This window comes from Serinus canaria, chromosome 1 (genome assembly GCF_022539315.1).
Source record: "Serinus canaria isolate serCan28SL12 chromosome 1, serCan2020, whole genome shotgun sequence".
Classification (NCBI taxonomy): Eukaryota; Metazoa; Chordata; class Aves; order Passeriformes; family Fringillidae; genus Serinus; species Serinus canaria.
In genome coordinates, this window is record NC_066313.1 from 114160182 (window position 1) to 114182629 (window position 22448).

Genomic DNA, 22448 nt, shown 5'->3' on the forward strand with positions numbered 1-22448 from the left:
CAACTTTAAGAAGAGCACTTGAAGAAGATGGGCCAAGAGTCGAGAATTCCCAGAAGTAAACTCCAAGGAATGTCTGAATGTCATGAGTGTGCATTTGACCAATGCAATGAGAAGTGTAGCAGGAAATTCTTTTAAACTGACTGATGTGCCTCTGCCAAGCCCACAGTGCTGCAAAAGTTCCTTCTGCCCCTAATTAAACTTTGAAAAACCTGAAGGAGTGAGCCTTGTTTCTCACAAGTGTCCCAGGACACAGAACCCGCCCCCCCACCTCCCTCCCCGGGGCTGGGAGCTGATCCTGCACCGATCCCACAAAACCCCCATGGATTCAGTGGCTCTGGTTCCACTGACAGCCACCCTGAGGCATTGCCCTGTCACTCCAACACCCACCCAGAGCCATCCAGCTTCCCCAGGCACTGGCCAGGATTCCAACAGGAACAGCAGGAATTCAGGGAAGAGAACCACAGAGTGATGGAATTGTTCAGGCTGGGAAAGACCTCCAAGCTCCTCTTGTTGGGAATATCCTGAACAAGGAAAAGGAAACCCCCCCAAGGGCCCCATTCCTCAGAAACACCTTGGCACTGAACCAATCCATTTGATTACACTTCCTTTATACTCTGAGATGAAGAGCTCTGTCAGCTATAAAATTCTGGTCAAATCCTTCCTCCAGGATTTCTGGATATGTCTGAAAAATCAGAATGAGGCTGACTTGGGCACTCAGGAACTCAATTTTCCAGTTTAAATATTTGATACCAATATAAACAAATAAACAAATAAATTATTTTTCTACCATTACTACTATTACTATTATTACATATTCATATTAGATATTTAAATACCCATTGAATTGAGGAGTTTTTCCATCTCACTGTCCTGGTTTTGCTGCTTCTGGCCCCACTGGAAAGAGCTGGTACAAGATTTTCTGTAAGCACACTTAGAGCATAAAATACAATACTAATAACAATAAATATGCATTCATTAGCATCCATTTGGTTCTGCACTCCAGAGGCAAATGGAGTTCCTGTGAATTATCCTGCCTCTTTCAGGAACATTCACTGGGTGCTCTGCTTAAAATCTGGCAGTGAAATCCTTCCCTTCAATTAGCTCTTGTCCAAATGATGCCATTCATTCCATTTCTATATCATTTATATGGGATATTCCATTCTATCCTTCACACTGGGTTTTCCAGGAAGGACAGCTCCTCGTGGGAACTCCCCAAGTATGCACAGCTTCCACGTCACCACACCAAAACACACAGAACCAAGAGAGGGATAAGAAGCAAAAGTGCAAAGTTTATTATGTTCTTCAATGAACATAGGGATTGGAAATTTATAAAATTAGGAAGTATCTTCAAAATTAAAAAATAAAGGATATATAAACACCAAGAGTTCCGAGACAGAACAAACAACAGCAGTCCATGGGATGCTCAGACCCAGCTGACTCCAAAGCAGTTTCTTCATAAAAAAATAAGGTACTTAAAAAAAAAAAGCTCTGGAAGACAGTGGAGTCAGCATGGAAAACATGGAACATGAAAACAGAAATGTTACTGCAGCACATCCTGATTGTCCAAAGAAAAGTCTGTTGGCAAAACAGGGAAAGCTCTGAGTGCCAAGCTCAGCCCTCTGCTAAAGGCATCTCCCAAATTCCACCAGGGTCCTCTAACTCCAGAAGGGCTTTGGAGAGACCTTGAAGCCCATCCCAACCCACCCCTGCCAAGGCAGGGACACCTGCCACTGTGCCAGGCTGCTCCCAGCCCCAGGGTCCAACCCGGCCTGGGACATTCCAGGGACGGGGAGTGAGACATGGAAAGAGCACTGGGAACGTTCCCAGACACATCCATGAGGAATCCTGTGAGGAACCTGTGAGGAACCTGTGAGGAACCCCAGGCTCCTCACTGCTGCTCCTCTGGCTCCTTTGGCACCCTCAGCTCTGGCCCTACTGAGCCAAGCAGGGCTGGAAGTGCAGATCCCACAGGATTGTGTCCAGCATGGATTCCCTCAGGCTGTGTAAACACCGTGGGAGTGACACCCACAGAACTCTGCTGGAGCTGGCAGGTTCTGCTCAGCTCACAGCTTCAAGTAGAGAAGTGCCCAAAGCTGCTCCTGGTGCAGAGGGACAGCCCTGGGTGGGGTGGGGACACTGGGGTCATTCCCAGCCAGGGCTGGGGAGCTCCCCCAGCAAGGGCAGCTCTGGGAACCCAAACCCAGCAATCCCAAAGGCCACAGTGTCCCCTGAGGATCCCCAAGGTCTCAGTGTCCCCTAAGGATCCCAAGGTCCCAGTGTCCCCCGAGGATCCCAAAGGTCCCAGTGTCCCCTGAGGATCCCAAAGGTCTCAGTGTCCCCCTGAGGATCCCCAAGGTTTCAGTGTCCCCTGAGGATCCCCAAGGTCTCAGTATCCCCCTGAGGATCCCCAAGGTCTCAGTGTCCCCCGAGGATCCCCAAAGGTCTCAGTGTCCCCCGAGGATCCCCAAGGTCCTAGTGTCCCCCTGAGGATCCCAAAGGTCTCAGTGTCCCCTGAGGATCCCAAAGGTCTCAGTGTCCCCTAAGGGTCCCCAAGGTCTCAGTGTCCCCCTGAGGATCCCCAAGGTCACAGTGTCCCCTGAGGATCCCAAAGGTCCCAGTGTCCCCTGAGGATCCCAAAGGTCCCAGTGTCCCCCTCAGGCTGGGACCTCCATCACAAAGAGGTGTGAAGTGTTTGTGAAGCTGTCAATCCCATAGAGGAATTCTGATCTCCCCAGGTTAGACTATTTCCTTTTCCAGTGTTTCCTTGGACCCTTTGCTCCCAGAGGTGGTGTCATCGTTGGAATAGTTCCCTGAGTCTCGGCTGCTCTGGGTGGAATGTTTGTACTCTGTGAAGACAATCTGATTTCCCTCCTCTGTGATCATGGACTCGATCACACAGCAGTTTTCCACTGATTCCTCTGCTGCAGCTGCCAGGTAAGGGCTGCTGAAGGGCTGTGCTCCAAATCCCTGAGGACAGAAGCAGAAGGGGAAGAGATGAACATCCATAAATAATAATCATATACTGATTTAAATAATTAAAAACTAATTCTGCTTAGCACCACAGTCACACAACAGTGATTGATCAGATTCTTTACTGTGCAGAGGGGCAGGCCCTGGCACAGGTGCCCAGAGCAGCTGGGGCTGCCCCTGGATCCCTGGCAGTGCCCAGGGCCAGGCTGGACAGTGGACCTGGGACAGTGGGGGGTGTCCCTGCCATGGTGGGGTGGCACTGGGTGGGCACTGAGGTGCCTCCAGCCCAAACCAGCCTGGGTTCCATGGTTGAGCAGCAATGTGTGGTTCCCCACCCCTAACACAACACTTGTTTCCCTAAGGTCACCAGCTCAGATTTTGGATGATGTTTAGTTCACAGAACTCCCAAATCCCTGGGGCTGGCAAAGCCCTCCCAGCCCAGGCAGTGCCAGCTGTGCCCCATGGCCACCCTGTGCCCAGCCCAGAGCACTCAGTGCCACCTCCAGGGGACACCTGCAGGGATGGGCACTGCAGAGCTCCCTGGGCAGCCCCTGCCAAGGCCTGAGCCCCCTTTCCATGGGCAAATTCCTGCTGCTGGCCAAGCTGAGCCTGCCCTGGCCCAGCCTGAGGCCGTTCCCTCTGCTCCTGTCCCTGTGCCCTGGGACAGATCCCAGTTCCCAGCTGCATTCACAGAATCCAACACTAAGGGGTGACTCCCACATTTTATCTCAGCCCTTTTCCTGCTCAGCTGTCAATCCCACAGAGCTGCAACATTTCATGGATTAGAGCCTGAGGAGGCCACACAAGAATGAAATGGAAATCCAGGTACAGAAGTTTCAAGACACACTTGAGTGTTGCCCTTCTCATTCCAGAACAGGATCCCTGCTAAGCAGCACCAGTGCCAGGCTGGAGGCTGGACAAAGCTCTGGAGACCACTGATAAAACCTCTAAAATGAACCCTGGCTGACCCAGAGCACATAAACATCTTTTCCCCATGATATTTAAAGTTCATTTTCTCCAAAGAAGCTGTGTGATGCCTGAGAAGTCAGAGCTCACCTCGATGTTCAGGGGGGGCTGGCAGGAGGGGAAGAACACGTATTTGATTTTGTGGTAGACTTGGTAGAGCACAAAAACAAGAGGAGTGGCCACCACCAGGACAACCAGCAGGGCACACATGAAAATCCCAAAAATGAACAGAGGTAAAGGTGTACCTAAAATTGGGAATAAAAAAACATTCAGTCGAAGGTATTCAGAACCAGCAGAAATTAAAGCACAGCTCCAAATGTGCTGCAGAATTTATCAAACAATTCAACATTTCCACATCATGGACACATTCCACAACATTTCCACAGCCACAGGCACCAGGACAAACTGATGCTGTGCCAGTGTCTGAGATGATTTTGCCTAAAGAAGCCACAGTATAGCTCCCAGTACAAGAACACAGAATCACCAAGGTGGGAAGAGGCCTCCAAGGTGCTCCAGTCCCTCCATCACCCCAGCACCAGCAGCTGGGGGTGCTCACCCAGAGAGGAGAAGCTCCAGGGAGAGCTCAGAGCCCCTGGCAGGGCCTGAAGGGGCTCCAGGAGAGCTGCAGAGGGACTGGGGACAAGGATGGAGGGACAGGAGCCAGGGAATGGCTCCCAGTGCCAGAGGGCAGGGCTGGGTGGGATCTTGGCAATGAGGAATTGTTCCCTGGCAGGGTGGGCAGGGCTGGGATGGAATTCCATCCCTGGATCCCTGGCAGTGCCCAAGGCCAGGCTGGACACTGGGGCACAGTGGGAGGTGTCCCTGCCATGGCAGGGGTGGGATGAAATGATCCTCAAGGTCCTTCCCACCCAAACCATTCCACAATTCCATGATTATCTCAACAAATTGAAAGGAGTTTGCTGATCATGAAATTAACAGGCAGCAGCAGCCACTTTCCAAGTAATCCAAAGGACACAATCAGGTCTTATTTCATGGTCAGAGAATGGAAGAGTTTCACTCTGGGGTATAAAAACATGGCAAAGACAGAGCATGGTCTGCCTTGAAGGCACTGCTTGGATTTAAAGAGATTCACTGAGGTAGCAGGAAGGGGAAGAGGAATACCTGGGAAAACAGATTAAAATATTTATCTTATTCAGGTAAAAAGTAGCATTTGGTTCTTTTTAGGTTAGATAAGACACAGCAGTGAGGAGCACAACATAAATGAATCCTGCATGTGAGCCAGGCATTGCTGTTATTGCATTTCCTTGTCTTTAAGGCAGTTTGAAGAGTCAGAAATTTTCAGTGTTAATAAAATTTTATGTGGCCAATTACCTCCCCCATGATTTGTTCCTGTGTTCTGAGTGAGTGCAATCCCCCCACTCTCCCCTGGCACCAAGATGAGCTTTCAGCCCTAACAAATCTGATTTATCTGCTCACTCTTCAGCACAGCAGATTCATTCCCAGAAGGACTAAGGCAGTTTCAAGGCTAAAATACCCCTGAGAATGTGAAACTTAGTGATTCCTTGCTCCCTCCCAAGATGCAGGGCTGGGAAGTGAAGCTCTCTGCCCAGCCAGGGGCTCCCAGTGCTGGCAGGATGTTGAGTTCCCAGGGAAGGGGCAGCAATTCCAGCTGCAGAGGGCATTGCTGCCAGGCTGTGCCCACCTGCAGGGGTGTGGATGCATTCCTGCTGGCTGTAGGCACTGCTCTTGTTGTAGGGCTCAGAGAAGGCCTGCACCCTGACACAGTACAGGCTGGAGGGGGACACATCAGGGACTGTGGCTATGGTCTGCTTCACCTCCTTCTGCTTCACCTCCTCCTGGAAAAAGCAGAACAGGGAAAAAGGAGGGATCAGAGCCCAAGGGCAGCACAGGAATCTCAAACAGGGGAGAGCTGCAGCCTCTGGTGGAGAAGAAATGTCAGACATTGCTGCAACCCCAGACCTGCAGGGCTGGAGAGGCTTTCCAGCTCACCCAGTCCCACATCCAGGTGCCTCTGGAACCCTTCCAGGAACTCCACCACCTCCCTGGGCACCCAGATTCAGTAAAATAAACAAACCACCCCCTTAGCTCCTAAGCAAAACTCAGCAAACACTTCCTGGGCAAGAATCAAGTGCTTCCCCCATTCTGAAATGTCCCAGTTCCAAGTTCCCAGGAAACTCCTTCCTGCTGCAGTTTGCTCCCTTCCCTTCTGCCCCCCTGCTACCAATTACTGTAAAATATTTTACCCTAAGAAGCATTTAAAGAACATGGAAAGATCCATTAAAATGTGAGCTAAAAGGATGCAGGACTTCAGTGTTTGAGGAGCTTTTTCCATCCCACTGCACACAGACACATCCATGGAAATGGAGATTTCACCCATCACTGGGAAATAAAAATCACAGTGATAGGTTTCTAAAAGAGTTACATAAACATCTCAACCACTGGGTGATAAAAGTCACAGTGATCAGTGATTTTGGAGAGAATCTCTCATTAAAAGCCCAATAAACTGACTTTTTAAAGACTGACATACCACAAATGTGCCTCTTTTGGAAAGGAGCTCCTCAGGGAGAATGGAAGCTCAGGATTTAAGTCAGAATCAATTTTATATTGCATGAAATTTGTTCACACCTTCGTATCTGAGGAATTCTTCCAGTAGAGGATCCTGTAGGACAAGTCATAATGGTCCCTCATGAATTCACCCTCAGCTCCTCCTGGAGGAGAAATGAGGATGTGGAGCAAAGTGTCACTGAGGTCCAGCCTTACACCAGGAGGGCCAATTCCATCTGAAAACAATCAAATAAATACTGAAAACCCAACTAAAAACATTGCTTCAAAGACTGTCAGTGAAATCCATGACAATTTTGAAAAACCATACAGTTAGAAGTATAATTTCATAGTTTTATTCAGAATATCAAGTGCTGAGAAACCTTTCAGTTAATTTCACTATACTCTTGTGAAATCCCCCCCTCCTGCCAGCTCATAAAACATTTGGCAGGAGTTTGCTGAGCAATGAGCATTGCAGGAAAGCATTTCCTTACTTGTTTTCAGAGGATCCACTTTGACTTCCCTGGAGAAGCAGGATTTGTTGTGTCCCTGCCTGGCCTGCACTCGCAGGTAATAAAATCCAGTGGTGATGATGGAGGAGAAGTTGCACCAGGTGCTGGTGATGTTCTCACACCTGGGCACACTGAGCCACTTGTCTGAGTAATCATCATTGAGCCTCTTCAAGTAGCCCCTGCAACAGAGAATTCAAGAGTTTTCATGTCAGCTCCCTGAACTCCTCCAGAAAATTGTATTTGTTTGGGCTGCACTTGGCTCAGCTTGGGGCAAAAAGGCCTCTAGTAATAAAAATAAACATTTAAAAATATCAGCATTTTAATATGAGACATTTCTGGGTGGAACAATGAAGATAAAAGGGCCAGGGAATCCAAATCAGGGCTCAGCAGAGAGATGAAATGTGGGGTGGGCAGGCTCTGAAGATCCAGAGGAGAAGTTCTCACGCAGCTCTGTGCAGTCCATTGATTTCCTGCCATGCCAAAGAATTCCCAAGCAATGCCAGGGGGTCCCTCCTCCTCTGGGAGGTGCTGGCCACAATATTTATGCAGCAGCTGCAGATTGAGATACAGGTTTATAGAGCTGCTTCCTCCTGGGATTTTTTGGGTGGGATTCGATGGGGTTTTATGGGATGTGATGGGGGTTTATGGCATTCCTTGTTCTTTGATGCAATATGAATTTATCTGGTTTTCTTCATGTGATACAGTGGTTCTGTGTGTGACAGGATGGGGTTTGATGGGATACAAGGGTTATTTCACCTGACATGAGGGGTTCTGATATGACTTGATGGGGTTTTTATGTGACACAACATTTCTTTTATGTGACACAACATTTTTTGATGTGACACAACATTTCTTGATGTGACACAACATTTTTTTATGGGACACATTTCTTTATCTGACACACCATTTCTTGATGTGACACAACATTTCTTTTATGGGACACACCATTTCTTGATGTGACACAACATTTCTTTTATGGGACACACCATTTCTTGATGTGACACAACATTTCTTTTATGGGACACACCATTTCTTTATGGGACACATTTTTTTATGGGACACAAGGTGTTACCTTGGGTTTTCTCCCCTGTTTGGGTCTGCCCAGCAGAAATCCAAGCTGCTGACAATTGAAACCTGCACCAGCTGTATTTTTGCTCACTTTTACTCATCTAATTTCTCCACATTCAAAAAGCCACTAAGCAATTCAAGCTTCCCAGCTTTAAAAACATTCCTCAGCATTTAGGAGTGCCTTCCATCAGGAGTTTAACAGCCCCAAAAGCAGCCCAGTCCCTGAAATCCCAGGCTCAGGTGTTTCATGGAATTCCTTAACAGCAGTGAGCCATTCATGCTCCCACTAACACACAAAGCCACCAAATATTTCATTTTACCCCCTGGGAAACACCTGCAGAGCAGAGGAGATGGGACTGCAGGTGGCAGGGGTGGGCTGGCTGAACTCACAGCAGGTACTGCACGTTGTAGGTCACATCCTGATTCTCCTGGCTGCTCCAGAGCAGGTGGAATTTCATGTTCAGAGCCAGGACACTCAGGTTGGTGGCACACAGGAGGTCGTTCACTGCTCAGGGGGAAAGGAAACCCAAAGTTACCACAAGACTTCAGGGGAATGGGCATTTCTCATGTCAAATAATGAAAACATAAAGATTATTCATGATACAGATTGCAAATCCCAGGCTGTGATATACAGAGCATCCCATCAAGCCTTTAATTAAAAAAATCAGTGAAAATCCATCAAAAAAAAATCAAAAGTACACAAATATTGAGAGGAGCAGAAGTAAACTGGTTTGGGAATAACATGAGGAGAAAACTATATAAAATACACATCTGTATTTATTGCACATTTTGATTTTTGTTTTAATATTTTGTTAAAATATGAATGTGATAATTACTTAATATTTTATTAAAACAATAAAAACTTGCATGCATCAATTATTGTAATATTTTATTGATACACATGTGTTATTTTAATATTTTAAAACACACATGTATTCTTTTAACATTTTTAAAAGACACAGATGTGTATCGATTAATGTATTTTGTGTATAAAGCAACTTTCATTTACCATCAATTACTAACATTTTGGTGTACCACCAACTCATTATGATGTACCTCCCCTGTCCAATCTAATGTTTGACTTCCTGCAGTTATTTTTTTCCTAAAATAAACACCTAAAAGCAACTGCAGAGCACAGAAAATAATCTAACTTTACATAACAAGGTGGCAAACTGCCCCCTCAAAGCCTTTCTTCAGCAGCTGTAACCATCAGTTCACCAAGGATTATATAAAACCAGCATTTTTTTAAGCTTTGCTCAACTTTCTGTGCATTCATTGAGTGCCAAGTATCCCCGAGGCTTTTGGGTTTTTACTTCCTGATTCAGTCACTGATTTGAAAAGAAGAGTTTTCCAAAGCACACAAAGAAGTTTTTGTTCCAAATTAATGTCCAAGTTCTCCTCATGGCAAAAACCTTCTTGTGCTATTAAAACTCTACCCTTGACATATCTTATGTTGATTGAGAAGAGCAAATATATAATATATATATATATTTTAATACCACAATGAGGAGGATTTTGGCCCTTCTGCCTATTCCTGCTGCCTCAGAACACCTGGCTGTGTACCAGTTAGGGAGAAGCCATCATTTGCAGGTAACCTGATTTCCTGGGTACCTTTCTGGGTGGTTTTCACACAGCTGGTGGGGCTGAACAAGCCTTGCTTTCCCTCCCCGGGGAGGTTTGCTTGCACTTTGAAGCAATAGGTGCTGTCTGGGGCAAGGTCATCAATGGTGTCCACAGGGAAAATGGTTTTGCTCTGGAGCTGGAAGAAACAAGCACAAAGGGCCTGAGAGGGGAGCTGTGCTTGCCCAGGAACATTTCAAATGATCATTCTGCAGGGTTTCAGCCCGTTTGTATCACACCCACCTACAGAGGTGAAACAGAGAAAGCAGGGACAGTGCTTGAGCTGGAGAAATCCCAAAGGGAAGTCTGCAGTTCAGCCAGGCACTGACAGCAACATTTTGGGCTCCCTTGCCATGGAAGTGGGGAAGGATTGGGCAGGAACTCAGAGTGCAGAGTCCTGGTCTCTGTCCTCTCACAGACACCCCAGAGTGCAGCAGGACATTCCCATCCCTGCAGCACCCAAACACTCCTCTCTCCTCTGCCTTCGGCTTTCACTGACCATACCCAATTGTTCTTCTGGGCCTTTTGCTCCTTTGGTGTGTGATCCCCAAATCCCAGAGGTGGGAGGAGCCCCCCAGGATCACCCAGTGCCACCCAGCCCCCCCAGGATCACCCAGTGCCACCCAGCCCCCCCAGGATCACCCAGTGCCACCCAGCCCCCCCAGGATCACCCAGTGCCACCCAGCCCCCCCAGGATCACCCAGTGCCACCCAGCCCCCCCAGGATCACCCAGTGCCACCCAGCCCCCCCAGGATCACCCAGTGCCACCCAGCCCCCCAGGATCACCCAGTGCCACCCAGCCCCCCAGGATCACCCAGTGCCACCCAGCCCCCCAGGATCACCCAGTGCCACCCAGCCCCACCAGGATCACCCAGTGCCACCCAGCCCCCCAGGATCACCCAGTGCCACCCAGCCCCCCAGGATCACCCAGTGCCACCCAGCCCCCCCAGGATCACCCAGTGCCACCCAGCCCCCCAGGATCACCCAGTGCCACCCAGCCCCCCCAGGATCACCCAGTGCCACCCAGCCCCACCAGGATCACCCCAAACCCTGTCCCCAAGGCCACATCCAGACTGCTCTGGGACAATCCCAGGGACTCCAAAGCTCCCTGGGCAGCTCAGCCCAAGGCCTGACCACTCTGTGAGGGGAATAAAATTCCTCAAGGTGCACCAGGGAGGTTCAGGTGAAAGAAAGAACAAAATTCTGTCTTCAAGGTGCACAACCTCCCCTGGTGCACCTTGAGGCCATTCCCTCTTGTCCTTTCCCCATCCCTGGGTTTTCCCCCGGCTGTCCCCTCCTGGCAGGGACTTGTGCAGAGCCACAAGGGCCCCCTGAGCCTCCTTTGCTCCAGGCTCAGCCCCTGCCCAGCTCCCTCAGGAATTCTCCAGCCCCTTCCCAGCTCCCTCAGGAATTCTCCAGCCTCTTCCCAGCTCCCTCAGGAATTCTCCAGACCCTTCCCAGCTCCCTCAGGAATTCTCCAGACCCTGCCCAGCTCCCTCAGGAATTCTCCAGCCCCTTCCCAGCTCCCTCAGGAATTCTTCAGCCCCTCCAGGTCCTTTCTGAAGTGATGATTTTGATCTGATCTCCCAAAAGAACACAGAGTGCCCTTTGATCCCTGCCCTAATTTAGATGATTCTCACTTTCCTAAAAAAGATAAAAAAGGAAGAGTTTCTCCCCTGCTCTTCACAGGAGAGCTCTGGGTGCTCTGCAGGACACACTTGCTGCCTTGGAAACCAGCTCACAATGGCAACACCTCAGAAAAGTTCCTGGATCAGGGCAATGCCAATAAAACAATCCCATGGTAAGAACAAAATCATCTCACCAAGAAAAAACCACCTCCCCCAACTTTCAGGCACACAGGAGCAGTTACACAGTGACAGAAGCAAACAATTCCACTTCAGAGCACGAACTAAATCCATCTCTGGCAGCTCTGGTAAGGTTAAATAACAAACAGAAGGGCTCATACCTGAGCATGTGAGGAGTTTTCCCAGAAGACCAGGTTATATTTAAAACTCAGATCATTGATCCACATTTTTTTCCTCTGATTTGCTTCTGGAGGGGAAACCATAACTTTTATGACTCCATTTGTGGACTGCAATTCCAGTCCTGGTGGACCAATCTGAGCTGCAAATATGGAAAGAAAAAAGAAGTTAAACATGTCTACTTTGAGAAAATACACCCAAAAGAGTGGTTTAAATAATAAACCTAAAATACCTGATAATAAACCTAAAATACCTGCCTATGATATCTTATTTTTAATTCTTTTGAATAATCACCCACAGGATCTCAAGTTTTCATGACTCAGGCAGTTTCTAAAAGAAATTTAACCTAACAACCAACTACCATCACCAGGTTCTACAAGCAGTTAAAATTAAGTATTACCAGCAAATATTTTCAAAAATAGATCAGTATAAATTATTCTAAAACCTGCAAGGCAAGAGACTTAGCTCAGTCCAATAAATCCAACTTCAGAGAAAGGATTCAGTGCCACTGGAACTGCTGAAAAGCCACAAACTTCCCAAAAATGGGGTTCTTGGAGCAACCTGGTCTATGGAAGGTGTGGGTGGGATGGGATGGGCTTTAAGGTCCCTCCCAACCCAGACCAGTCTGGGATTCTACAAAAATCTACTGTCAAAAAGGACTTCTTCAATAAATAATCTTGGAAAATACAGAGTGACAGGAAATTCAGTCAGTAAAGCAGCACCACCTGGAATAGTTTTCCCTTTCCAGAAAAGACAGAACTGCAGCATTCCATGACCTGCAGATGCCTGATCTTATGTTCCTGTTGGGAAACTCCCCCTGTCCTGCTGTTTCCAGCAGTGGAAACCACACGTGGCTTTTCCACAATCCCTCACTCCTGACTGCTTTGGGTTGGGAAGGACCTTAGACCTTATCCCATCCCACCCCTGCCATGGCAGGGACACCTCCCACTGTGCCAGGTGCTCCACCCCCAGTGTCCAGCCTGGCCTTGGGCACTGCCAGGGATCCAGGGGCAGCCCCACTGCTCTGGGCACCCTGAGCCAGGGCCTGCCCACCCTGCCAGGGAACAATTCCTCATTGCCAAGATCCCACCCAGCCCTGCCCTCTGGCACTGGGAGCCATTCCCTGGCTCCTGTCCCTCTGTCCTTGTCCCCAGTCCCTCTGAGCTCTCCTGGAGCCCCTTCAGGCCCTGGCAGGGCTCTGAGCTCTCCCTGGAGCTTCTCCTCTCCAGGTGGGCACCCCCAGCCTGGCTCCTCTGGGCTCCCTCCAGGTCCTCCTGCTGCTGGATCTCAGGGCTGGAGGCTCTGCAGGTGTGCTCCCACCTGAGCAGGGCAGGGGAAGAGAATCCTCCCGAGGTGCTAAAGGAAGCCAAGTGTCCCTGCAAGCCCCGAGCTCGTACCGACTTGTTCTGGAACCATCTCCAGGACCTGGGACCACGGGGACACCAGCGGCCCTGCCTGGGCCCTGACACGCACGTAGTGGGCATCGTAGTACTCTGAGATGGCCGAGGAGAAGTCACAGCCTGGGCCAGCCACAGCCTGGCACCCTGGCAGCTCCTGCCAGCCCCTGTCCTCCAGCTCCGGCCTGCGGGACAGAGAACAGCCCAGGAGAAACAGCCCGGATTAAACAACAGCCCAGATAAACAACACCCCAGGAGAAACAGCATCCCAAGAGAAACTACAGTCCCAGGAGAAACTACAGCCCAAGAGAAACAACATCCCCAGGAGAAAGTACAGGCCCAGGAGAAATAGCCCCAGGAGAAACTACAGCCCAAGAGAAACAACAGCCCCAGGAGAAACAACATCCCCAGGAGAAACTACACCCCCAGGAGAAAAACCCCAGATAAACAACAGCCCAGGAGAAACACCCCAGATAAACAACAGCCCGGATTAAACAACAGCCCAGGAGAAAGTACAGTCCCAGGAGAAACAACAGCCCCAGGAGAAACTACAGCCCAAGAGAAACAACACCCCAGGAGAAACACCCCAGATAAACAACACCCCAGGAGAAACAACATCCCCAGGAGAAACAACAACCCCAGGAGAAACAACATCCCCAGGACAAACACCCCAGATAAACAACAACCCCAGGAGAAAGACCCCAGATAAACAACAGATAAACAACATTCCCAGGACAGACAGCCTGGGATAAACAATACCTCCAGAATAAACAACACCCCAGGATAAACCCCCTGGGATCACCAACACCCCCAGGATAAACCCCCTGGGATCAACAGCCTGTGAGGAACAAGGCTCACTCTCTGAGCCTGTGACAAGTTGAGTAAGGGCTGGCAGGGACAGTGCCAGCCCTGGGGTGCCTGGCACACTGCACTGGCACACCCCAAGGGGACAACTCTCAGGCACTCTCTGATTGCCTGGGCCAAATGCAGCTCCATGAGATTACACATACCCAACCTTCCCTGGAGTTCACATGCTCCAGGAATTCTGTACCTAGGCTTGAGCCACTATTTTATCTTCTTAGAGCACCATGCACGTGGTTTTGTGCTTTATTTCACAGATGGCATTTTCAGAGTTTTGTATTTTATTTCCTCACAGACAGGATTTTTAGAGTTCTGTATTTTATTTCCTCACAGACAGGATTTTCAGAGTTTTGTATTTTATTTCCTCACAGACAGGATTTTTAGAGTTCTGTATTTTATTTCCTCACAGGGAGCCTGGTCTGTGCTTTGACAGGTACTGCTAGCCCAAGGGGCAGTGCTGGATTCTAATTTGCTCTTTGGTGCTATTTGCCTGGTTCTCTCCAATGTTCTCTTATCATACAGACACTCTAGCCAGTTTTACAAGTACTTCCAATCAATATTAGCTATTGCACTATTGAACAGATATTTCACTATTGTCAGTTAGTTACAAAAATAAAGGCATTAGTTTTTATTTCACAACTACAATTATCACTTTATTAATTTAATTTTTATTTAAATTTAATTTTAATATTATCAATATTAACATATAGTAATATAAATTAATAAGTTGTTATATTAATTATTATTATCATAGCTATTATTATCATTATTATTATTTCCTCACTACTACAATTACTTCTGCAGAAGTTAATGTTATAATACACAGTGCATACTATTTTGCAAAAGCCTAAACAATAATATATATTTATCACGCTAAGATATACAATCCACACAGGGATTAGAGTCTTAACTATAAAAGGCTGACAAATTATACTATATCAAAAGCAGTTAAAAAGAGATTACAAACTCCACTCTATCAAAATAATTTACAAAAGCCAATAATAACAAAACACAACAACCACACAGTTATTTATACAACATCCCAGGATAAATAGCCTGGGATAAATCCAACCCACAACCACTGAAATTATTCTTATTTTCTTCTTAACTTTAATAAACATCACCCCTTTTCATGCTGCTTTATCACCAGTGCAATCAGTGTTATCTCCTTATAAATTATCCTACAACTGCCAGAACACAGAATTACATCCTCAGGATTATTTTATTTCCTAACCTGGCAAAGATTTTATAATTCATGGGAAGAAATTTTAAAGTCTTGACAAAAGTGGTTACAGGAGCATAAAACCAGCAGAACTCCACTAATCACAACATGAGCCAGGAATGGAAATAAAGGGAAAATAAAAACCACAGAGGTGGAAAGTGGAGTTCAGCAATAATCAGCTTTTCAGCAGCTCTTTTTCAATCAACACACATCCACACCTCAGTGAAGAAAGAGATTTACAGAGACATTTAAAATGTCCTGGCCAAAAAAAGGAGGCACAGACTTGAAGCAGTAATTGCTTATCCTCAACTCCTACCTTGTCCTTCAGAACAGTCTGATATTTTAAAAAGTAAATCCATTTTCAAAGCAGCTGTTCTTACCTACATATTGGAAAATAAGAGCTATTTTTTCAAAATCCAAAATCCCAGAATGGTTTGGGTTGGGAGGGACCTTAAAGCCCATCCTGTTCCACCCCTGCCACGGGCAAGGAACCTCCCACGATGCCAGGTTGCTCAGAATTTCAGTAATTTTATCTCAGAAACACTTTTCAATATTTACTTGTCAGGAAAGTGCCACAAAATGCCTGTGCTAATATGTGCAAAACAACTGGGATATGGAACAACTGAAGGAAACCAAGGAAATGTTTAAGAATGAATCTTAAATTGTTTTGTCTGGGCATTAAACTTGCAGCTGAGCAATGTGGGTTAATGAACTCTGAGAAATTAATTGAAAGTTATACTGAAAATTCCTTCAAATCCTCTGTGTGTGGCCATAGCTCCAAAAACCAAACAAAGCAGAGACTAAATTCAGGAAGGACCTTGGGACACTGAGCCCATCCAGAGGGGCCAGCGAGGCTGGAGAGGGGCTGGGAACACAAACCCTGAGAGGGAGCCCTGGGGGAGCTGGGGGTGCTCAGCCTGGAGAAAAGGAGACTCAGGGGTGCCCCCATCCCTCTGCCAGCTCCTGAAAGGTGCCTGTGCTCAGCTGGGGCTGGGCTCTGTCTGCAGCAGCACTGACACAGCCAGAGCTCACAGCCTGGAGCTGCACCCAGGGAAATCCAGGCTGGAGAGCAGGGAAAAGGTTTTTCCAGCAAGGGGGAGAAAGTTCTGGCATGGCTGCCCTGGAGGTGGTGGAGTGCCCATCCCTGGGGGTGTTTAACAAAGCCTGGAGGTGGCACTGGGTGCCAGGGCTCAGCTGGGCTGGACTCCATGGGCTTGGAGGTCTCTTCCAACCCAGGGATTCTGGGAATAAACCTAAATTCCACTTCTAAGTGTGCCAACAAATCTCCTGCAGAGGTGGTTCAGCATTAGCAGCAAGCTCTGTCTGACAAATAAACTGATTTCTGCCAGCAGTGAGACAAACCCGGGCCAGCAGCAGCCAGGGATGGCTCCAGGGATGGCACTGACCACTGGAACTGGGCTGAGAATGTCACCCTGGGGTCACTGCCCCTGTAACCCCAGTGCCAGGAACAGCCAGGGATGGCTCCAGGGATGGCACTGACCACTGGAGCTGGGCTGAGAATGTCACCCTGGGGTCACTGCCCCTGTAACCCCAGTGCCTGCAGCAGCCAGGGATGGCTCCAGGGAGGGCACTCACCACTGGAACTGGGCTGAGAATGTCACCCTGGGGTCACTGCCCCTGTAACCCCAGTGCCAGGAACAGCCAGGGATGGCTCCAGGGATGGCACTGACCACTGGAGCTGGGCTGAGAATGTCACCCTGGGGTCACTGCCCCCGTACCCCAGTGCCAGAAGCAGCCAGGGATGGCTCCAGGGAGGGCACTCACCACTGGAACTGTGCTGAGAATGTCACCCTGGGGTCACTGCCCCTGTAACCCCAGTGCCTGCAGCAGCCAGGGATGGCTCCAGGGAGGGCACTCACCATTGGAACTGGGCTGAGAATGTCACCCTGGGGTCACTGCCCCTCCAATCCCAGCTCAGGGTGAAATTGGTGTTCACCACGTGCACCTGCACATCCTCTGGGCTGGGCAGGCTGCTCTGGCCTAGGAGAAACAGGCAAGCACAGAAATCACACATTACAATCAGAAGAAAATATAAAGATAAAATGAAAATAAAATGTTAAAATAAAATATAACAATAAAAAGCAAAGAAAATATTAGAATGAAATTAAGATAAATATTACAATAAAAAGCAAAGAAAATATTAGTATGAAATTAAGATAAATATTACAATAAAAAGCAAAGAAAATATTAAGATAAAATGAAAATAAAATGCTAAAATAAAGTATTACAATAAAAAACAAATAAAATGTTAGGATAAAAATTAAGATAAAATATTAGCACAAAAAGAAATTAAAATAATAAGGTAAAATTAAAATAAAATCTTAAAACACAATATATTAAAAAGCAAAGAAAATATTAGGATGAAATGAAGATAAAATATTATGATAAAAAGCAAAGAAAACCTTAAGATAAAATTAAAATAAAGTCTTCAAATAAAAGAAAGTATTACGATAAAAAGCAAATAAAATATTAGGATAAAATGAAGATAAAATATTACAAGACAAAGAAAAGAAAATATTGAGATAAAATTAAAGCAAAATATTACAACAAAATATAATCTAAAAATATAATAATATAATTAAAATAAATACAATAAAAATAAAATAAAATTAATAAGAAAAACTAAAAAGTAAAAAAATAAAATAGATAAAAAATTAAAACAAACCAAATAAAAATGAATTAAAATAAAAAATACATAAAATAAGTAAAACACAATAAAATATTAAAATAAAAAATTAAACATAATAAAAATTAAAACAAAATCCAATCAAATTTAAATAAAATTTAATATAAATAAATAAAAAGTAAAACAAAATAAATAAAAATAAATTAAAACAAACCACCCCTCTTAGCTTTGACATTCCATTTTATTTGGTTCTATTTTATCTGGAGTAATTGACGAATGGTTACAGTTTCGAAGCCATTTGTGAAACTGCTCTTTGGGATCAGTCTGGTATTGGATTGGATGAGGAGGAAAGCAGAGCCCAGGAGTCCCATTCCAGCTGGGCACTCTGGACAGCGATGGCTCATCCTGAGCCTGACTTTGGGGAGGCTCTGCACTGCAAACCCAACTGATCTTTCTACACAAGCTCCCTGCCTACAAAGGGCATGTGTGGAAAAGCAGAATGACTGAATTCTGCAAAATCCTTCTGGAGAATTAAGTGGGATCCACAGGCTGCAGATTTTGGGAAATAACTCCTGAAGGCACAAAAACATGAGAGCCAAATGATTCAATGAACCCTTGTGGCTCCCAGTACAGAATTTATCCCCACAAGGCAGGAATTTGTTACTCTTCTGACAGAGCAGGACAAACCCAGAGAATGCCAAAGGACGTGTGCTCAGAAAATAAGAAATCCAAGGAAAACCCAGATATTTATCCAACAGATGGCTACAATTTAACCAAAACCCTTGTGGCAACAGGGGCCCCACAGACTCCAACTGATAAAAACACCACCACATTCCAATTATTAGAGTGCTTTTGTTTACCTTGGGCAGAAATCCAAATATTCCGCCTATCTTTCCGGTCTTTTGAAATCCTTAATTTAGAGCACGAGGCCTTCCAGTGCTCCTTGTCAGAGCTCAGCAGGCCAGATGGCAAAAGGAGCAGTGGGAGCAGGAGGAAGATCCTGCCCAGACCCAAGTTCTGAGCACAGACCTTCTGTGCTTTGAGCCAGGCTGTGCTTTGTACAGAATAAAAATGACCTGGGGAATACCCCAGGAAGGTCATTTGCAACACAGCTCCCAACCAAGAGAAAGCTGAATGGCAGCAGCAAGTCTTGAAGTTTTCCTTCTAAGCCAAATTTCAGCTTCCTGAGGGAATTTTATTGTTCTCTTTTGTATTCCTTCCAAACGGTTCAACTTGCTTCAAGCAGTGTAAAAAAATCACAATAAACTGGCTGAGATTAATTAATGGAGGTCTAATTTATGAGACATGACCTAGTGCCCTGATACTTTTGGGGTTTCTATAAAAACCCAACAAAACAGTGTTGTGTAATTTATGGGTTGAAGTCTGTGGGTTTTTTGCAGGTCTGCTATTTTAACCCTCCTCTCTCTGCCCTGCACATTTTGCTGTTCAACACCACTGCACTTGTTTCCTGGAGTACTGAGCCAGTTTCTCCCAACAGACAGGAAAATGTGATTCACCCTTTCACGTATTTCCTTATTTCCAATGAGTTTTGTGCTTGCTTCCCTAAATTAATTCCACAAATCATCAATTTACCAATGAACAGCTATGCAGGAAGGAAGGAGAAAACTCAGTGATGTGTAATCAGCAGGGAAATTTTGTGATTTAGGTAGTAACTTGCTATGCAAAGAAAAGCCTAAAATTCAACACCTCTTCCCGGCTTATTTTATTAATGATTAAAAGCCAGACATGAAAACTAATTCCTGTTTGTCCACTTGAGCATGATGACACTTTGGTTCTGAGAAACCATTATAAGGGATTAGACTTCTGTGGAAAGAAGAGATTAAAAACCAGAAATGCTTTCAGCACATCTGCCCATCTCTTCCCCCTGTGAAATTCAAACAAACCAAACCAACCCAAACCATTCCAAAACAGAAAAATTACTGCTTTGCTCAGGAGATGTTCAGCAACATTAACGGTTGAAAATAATAACGATCATATAACAAATCTATTCGGCAACAGAAGAAAGCAAGAAATGGCAACAGAGCAAACCCCACAGCCAGGGGAAATCCCAGGAGGAGCACATGATGCTCGATGCTTACGACATCCCTGGGTGCAGGAGCCAGTGGAAAATTTCAGTCAACATTTCAGCAGAAGAAGGAAGAGGAGGCCCCTTAGATGAGACAGCAGGAAGGGCTCTGAAGGACCCTGATGTGCAAAGAAAGCCAGGGCCAGAGCTTCACCCTGGAGCAGCAGCACAGGGACCAGCTGGGCTTGGCCCAGGGGAGGGAGAGGTCACTGAAGCAGAGCTATTGGAACTCCAGAGTGAGAATCAACCCCTGGCTGGGATCTCAGAGCCCACCCAGTGCCAGGCTGCTCCAACCCCAGTGTCCAACCTGGCCTTGGGCACTGCCAGGGATCCTGGGGCAGCCACCCTGTGCCAGGGCCTGCCCACCCTGCCAGGGAACAATCCCTAATTCCCAGCATCTCATCCACCCCTGCCCTCAGGCAGCCTAAAACCATTGTCCCTGGTCCTGTCACTCCCTGCCTGTACAAACAGTCCCTCTGCCCTCCTTTGTAATGCTTCACAATCCTTCCTCTTCCAGCAACAGCTTCTGGGCAATAGTTGTTTTTTGCTGTGTAAGGACAAAAGACAAGGCACAAGCTCCCACCCTGCGAGCCAAAACCCCAATCCTGCCATTCCACCTCTCATTTCCTCATTTATCCTTTAGGCTCTGCCAGACTGTGACTTCCAAGGCAAACAACGGGAATCCAAAGCTGTTTCACCCACGGCGGCTGCAGCCGCTGCAATTCACCTGGAATGGGTGGGACTGGTGTGGAGGAGAGGGACAGTCCTCAGGGGATGGGGACAGGAGCCAGGGAATGGCTCCCAGTGCCAGAGGGCAGGGCTGGGTGGGATCTTAGCAATGAGGAATTGTTCCCTGGCAGGGTGGGCAGGCCCTGGCCCAGGGTGCCCAGAGCAGCTGGGGCTGCCCCTGGATCCCTGGCAGTGCCCAAGGCCAGGCTGGACACTGGGGCTGGAGCAGCCTGGAACAGTGGGAGGTGTCCCTGCCATGGCAGGGGTGGGATGGGATGAGGTTTAAGGTGCCTCCAACCCAAACCCTGCTGTGATTCCATGACAGCCCTGCAAACACGACACATCCTCACCGACACCGTTATCCCGCCCCGCATCCCCGCAGCGCTCCGGGATCCGCCCCCGCTCCCCCCTCGGCCCCGGGGAGAGGGCCCCGGCCCGGCCCCGCTCCCTGAGGGCCCCCGGACCCACCTGCGCAGGGCAGCGGCACCAGCAGCAGGGGCAGCACGGCCGCCAGCCAGCGCCCGCCCGGCACCCACTGCCGCCGCCGCTCCGCCGTCCATCTACCCCATGGCTCCTTCGTCCATCCCTCCCCGGGCTCCTCCGGCTCCTCCGTCCATCTCTCCCCGGGCTCCGCCGCCCCTCCAGCCCCCGGCTCCGCCATCCAGGGGAGCGCTGCCGGAAGCGCCGCGGCGGCGCCTGCGCGGAGCAGCCGCCTGCTGTGAGGGCGGTCGAGATAGAAAGGGCGGTCAGGGCTGTGAGGGGCGGTGTCGGAGCTTTGTCAGGGCTGCGTGAGGGCGGTGTCGGGGCTGTGTGAGAGAGATCGGGGCTGTGTGAGGGGCGGTGTCGGGGCTATGAGGGGCGGTCAGTGCCGTGAGGGCGGTGTCGGAGCTGTGAGGGCAGTGTGAGGGTAGTGTGAGGGCTGTATCGGAGCAGTGTGCGGGCTGTGTCAGTGCGGTATCGGTACTGTGTCAATGCAGTGTCGGGGCTGTGTCACGGCGCTGTCGGGACTGTGTGAAGGCGCTCTGAGGGCGCTCAGGGCGCTCTGAGGGCGGTGTCGGGACCCCGCGGCGCTGCGGTGCCGCCCCTGGCCCTGGCCGGTGTCACCAAGTGACAGCACAGCCCGAGCTGGGGACACACGCGGCGGTCACCGGCCCTGCACGGCCCTTGGCACAAACCCAGGGTCACGGAGCTGCTCCAGGGCTGGAGCCCCTCTGGAGCCAGGCTGGGAGAGCTGGGGGTGCTCACCTGGAGAGGAGAAGCTCCAGGGAGAGCTCAGAGCCCCTGGCAGGGCCTGAAGGGGCTCCAGGAGAGCTCAGAGGGACTGGGGACAAGGATGGAGGGACAGGAGCCAGGGAATGGCTCCCACTGCCAGAGGGCAGGGCTGGGGGGGATCTTGGTAATGAGGAATTGTTCCCTGGCAGGGTGGGCAGGCCCTGGCACAGGGTGCCCAGAGCAGCTGGGGCTGCCCCTGGATCCCTGGCAGTGCCCAAGGCCAGGCTGGACACTGGGGCTGGAGCAGCCTGGCACAGTGGGAGGTGTCCCTGTCATGGCAGGGGTGGCACCGGGGGGCTCTGAGGTCCCTCCCAACCCAAATCATTCCATGATTCTGTGATTGTCTGGGGAGGGAGGAATCTCTCTTTAGCTGCAGTTTGTCCATTTTCAAACGTTCAGTTGAATGCTGCAGTGAGCATTAAATGCAGTGTGGGTGTTACAGCCCCTCAACGGGGGCTTGGGCTCAGCTCCCTTTGGCAGCCACAAGTTCTGATCACAAGATTCCTCTTCTCTTTTTTTGTTTCATATTTTCCATGGGCCTGTCCAGCTGCAGGCTTGGGGAGGTGAAGTCAGGTGTTCACCTTTCACTTCCC

General features: G+C 48.4%; 1 protein-coding gene and 1 long non-coding RNA gene across 4 annotated transcripts; one reads left to right on the plus strand and one right to left on the minus strand.

Annotated features, from left to right (window-relative positions):
* The first annotated feature begins 1286 nt into the window (after positions 1-1286).
* On the plus strand, positions 1287-2617 carry LOC127060118 (uncharacterized). Of its 3 annotated transcripts, none has more exons than XR_007778766.1 (3): positions 1287-2243; positions 2299-2412; positions 2499-2617. It is a non-coding gene; the product is annotated as an uncharacterized LOC127060118 (long non-coding RNA). The 3 variants fall into 3 exon arrangements; XR_007778775.1 differs by having other exon boundaries at positions 2327-2412; XR_007778779.1 differs by having other exon boundaries at positions 2327-2355; positions 2470-2593.
* On the minus strand, positions 2488-21259 carry IFNAR1 (interferon alpha and beta receptor subunit 1). Its single transcript, XM_009100113.4, has 11 exons — positions 21052-21259; positions 17002-17122; positions 13039-13223; positions 11626-11783; positions 9651-9798; positions 8430-8544; positions 6954-7150; positions 6544-6698; positions 5600-5753; positions 4027-4181; positions 2488-2967 (listed from the first exon to the last, which is right to left on the minus strand). Exons 1-11 carry the CDS (start codon positions 21242-21244, stop codon positions 2737-2739), a joined length of 1812 nt encoding a protein of 603 aa, XP_009098361.2. The 5' UTR covers positions 21245-21259; the 3' UTR covers positions 2488-2736.
* Positions 21260-22448: the final 1189 nt, after the last annotated feature.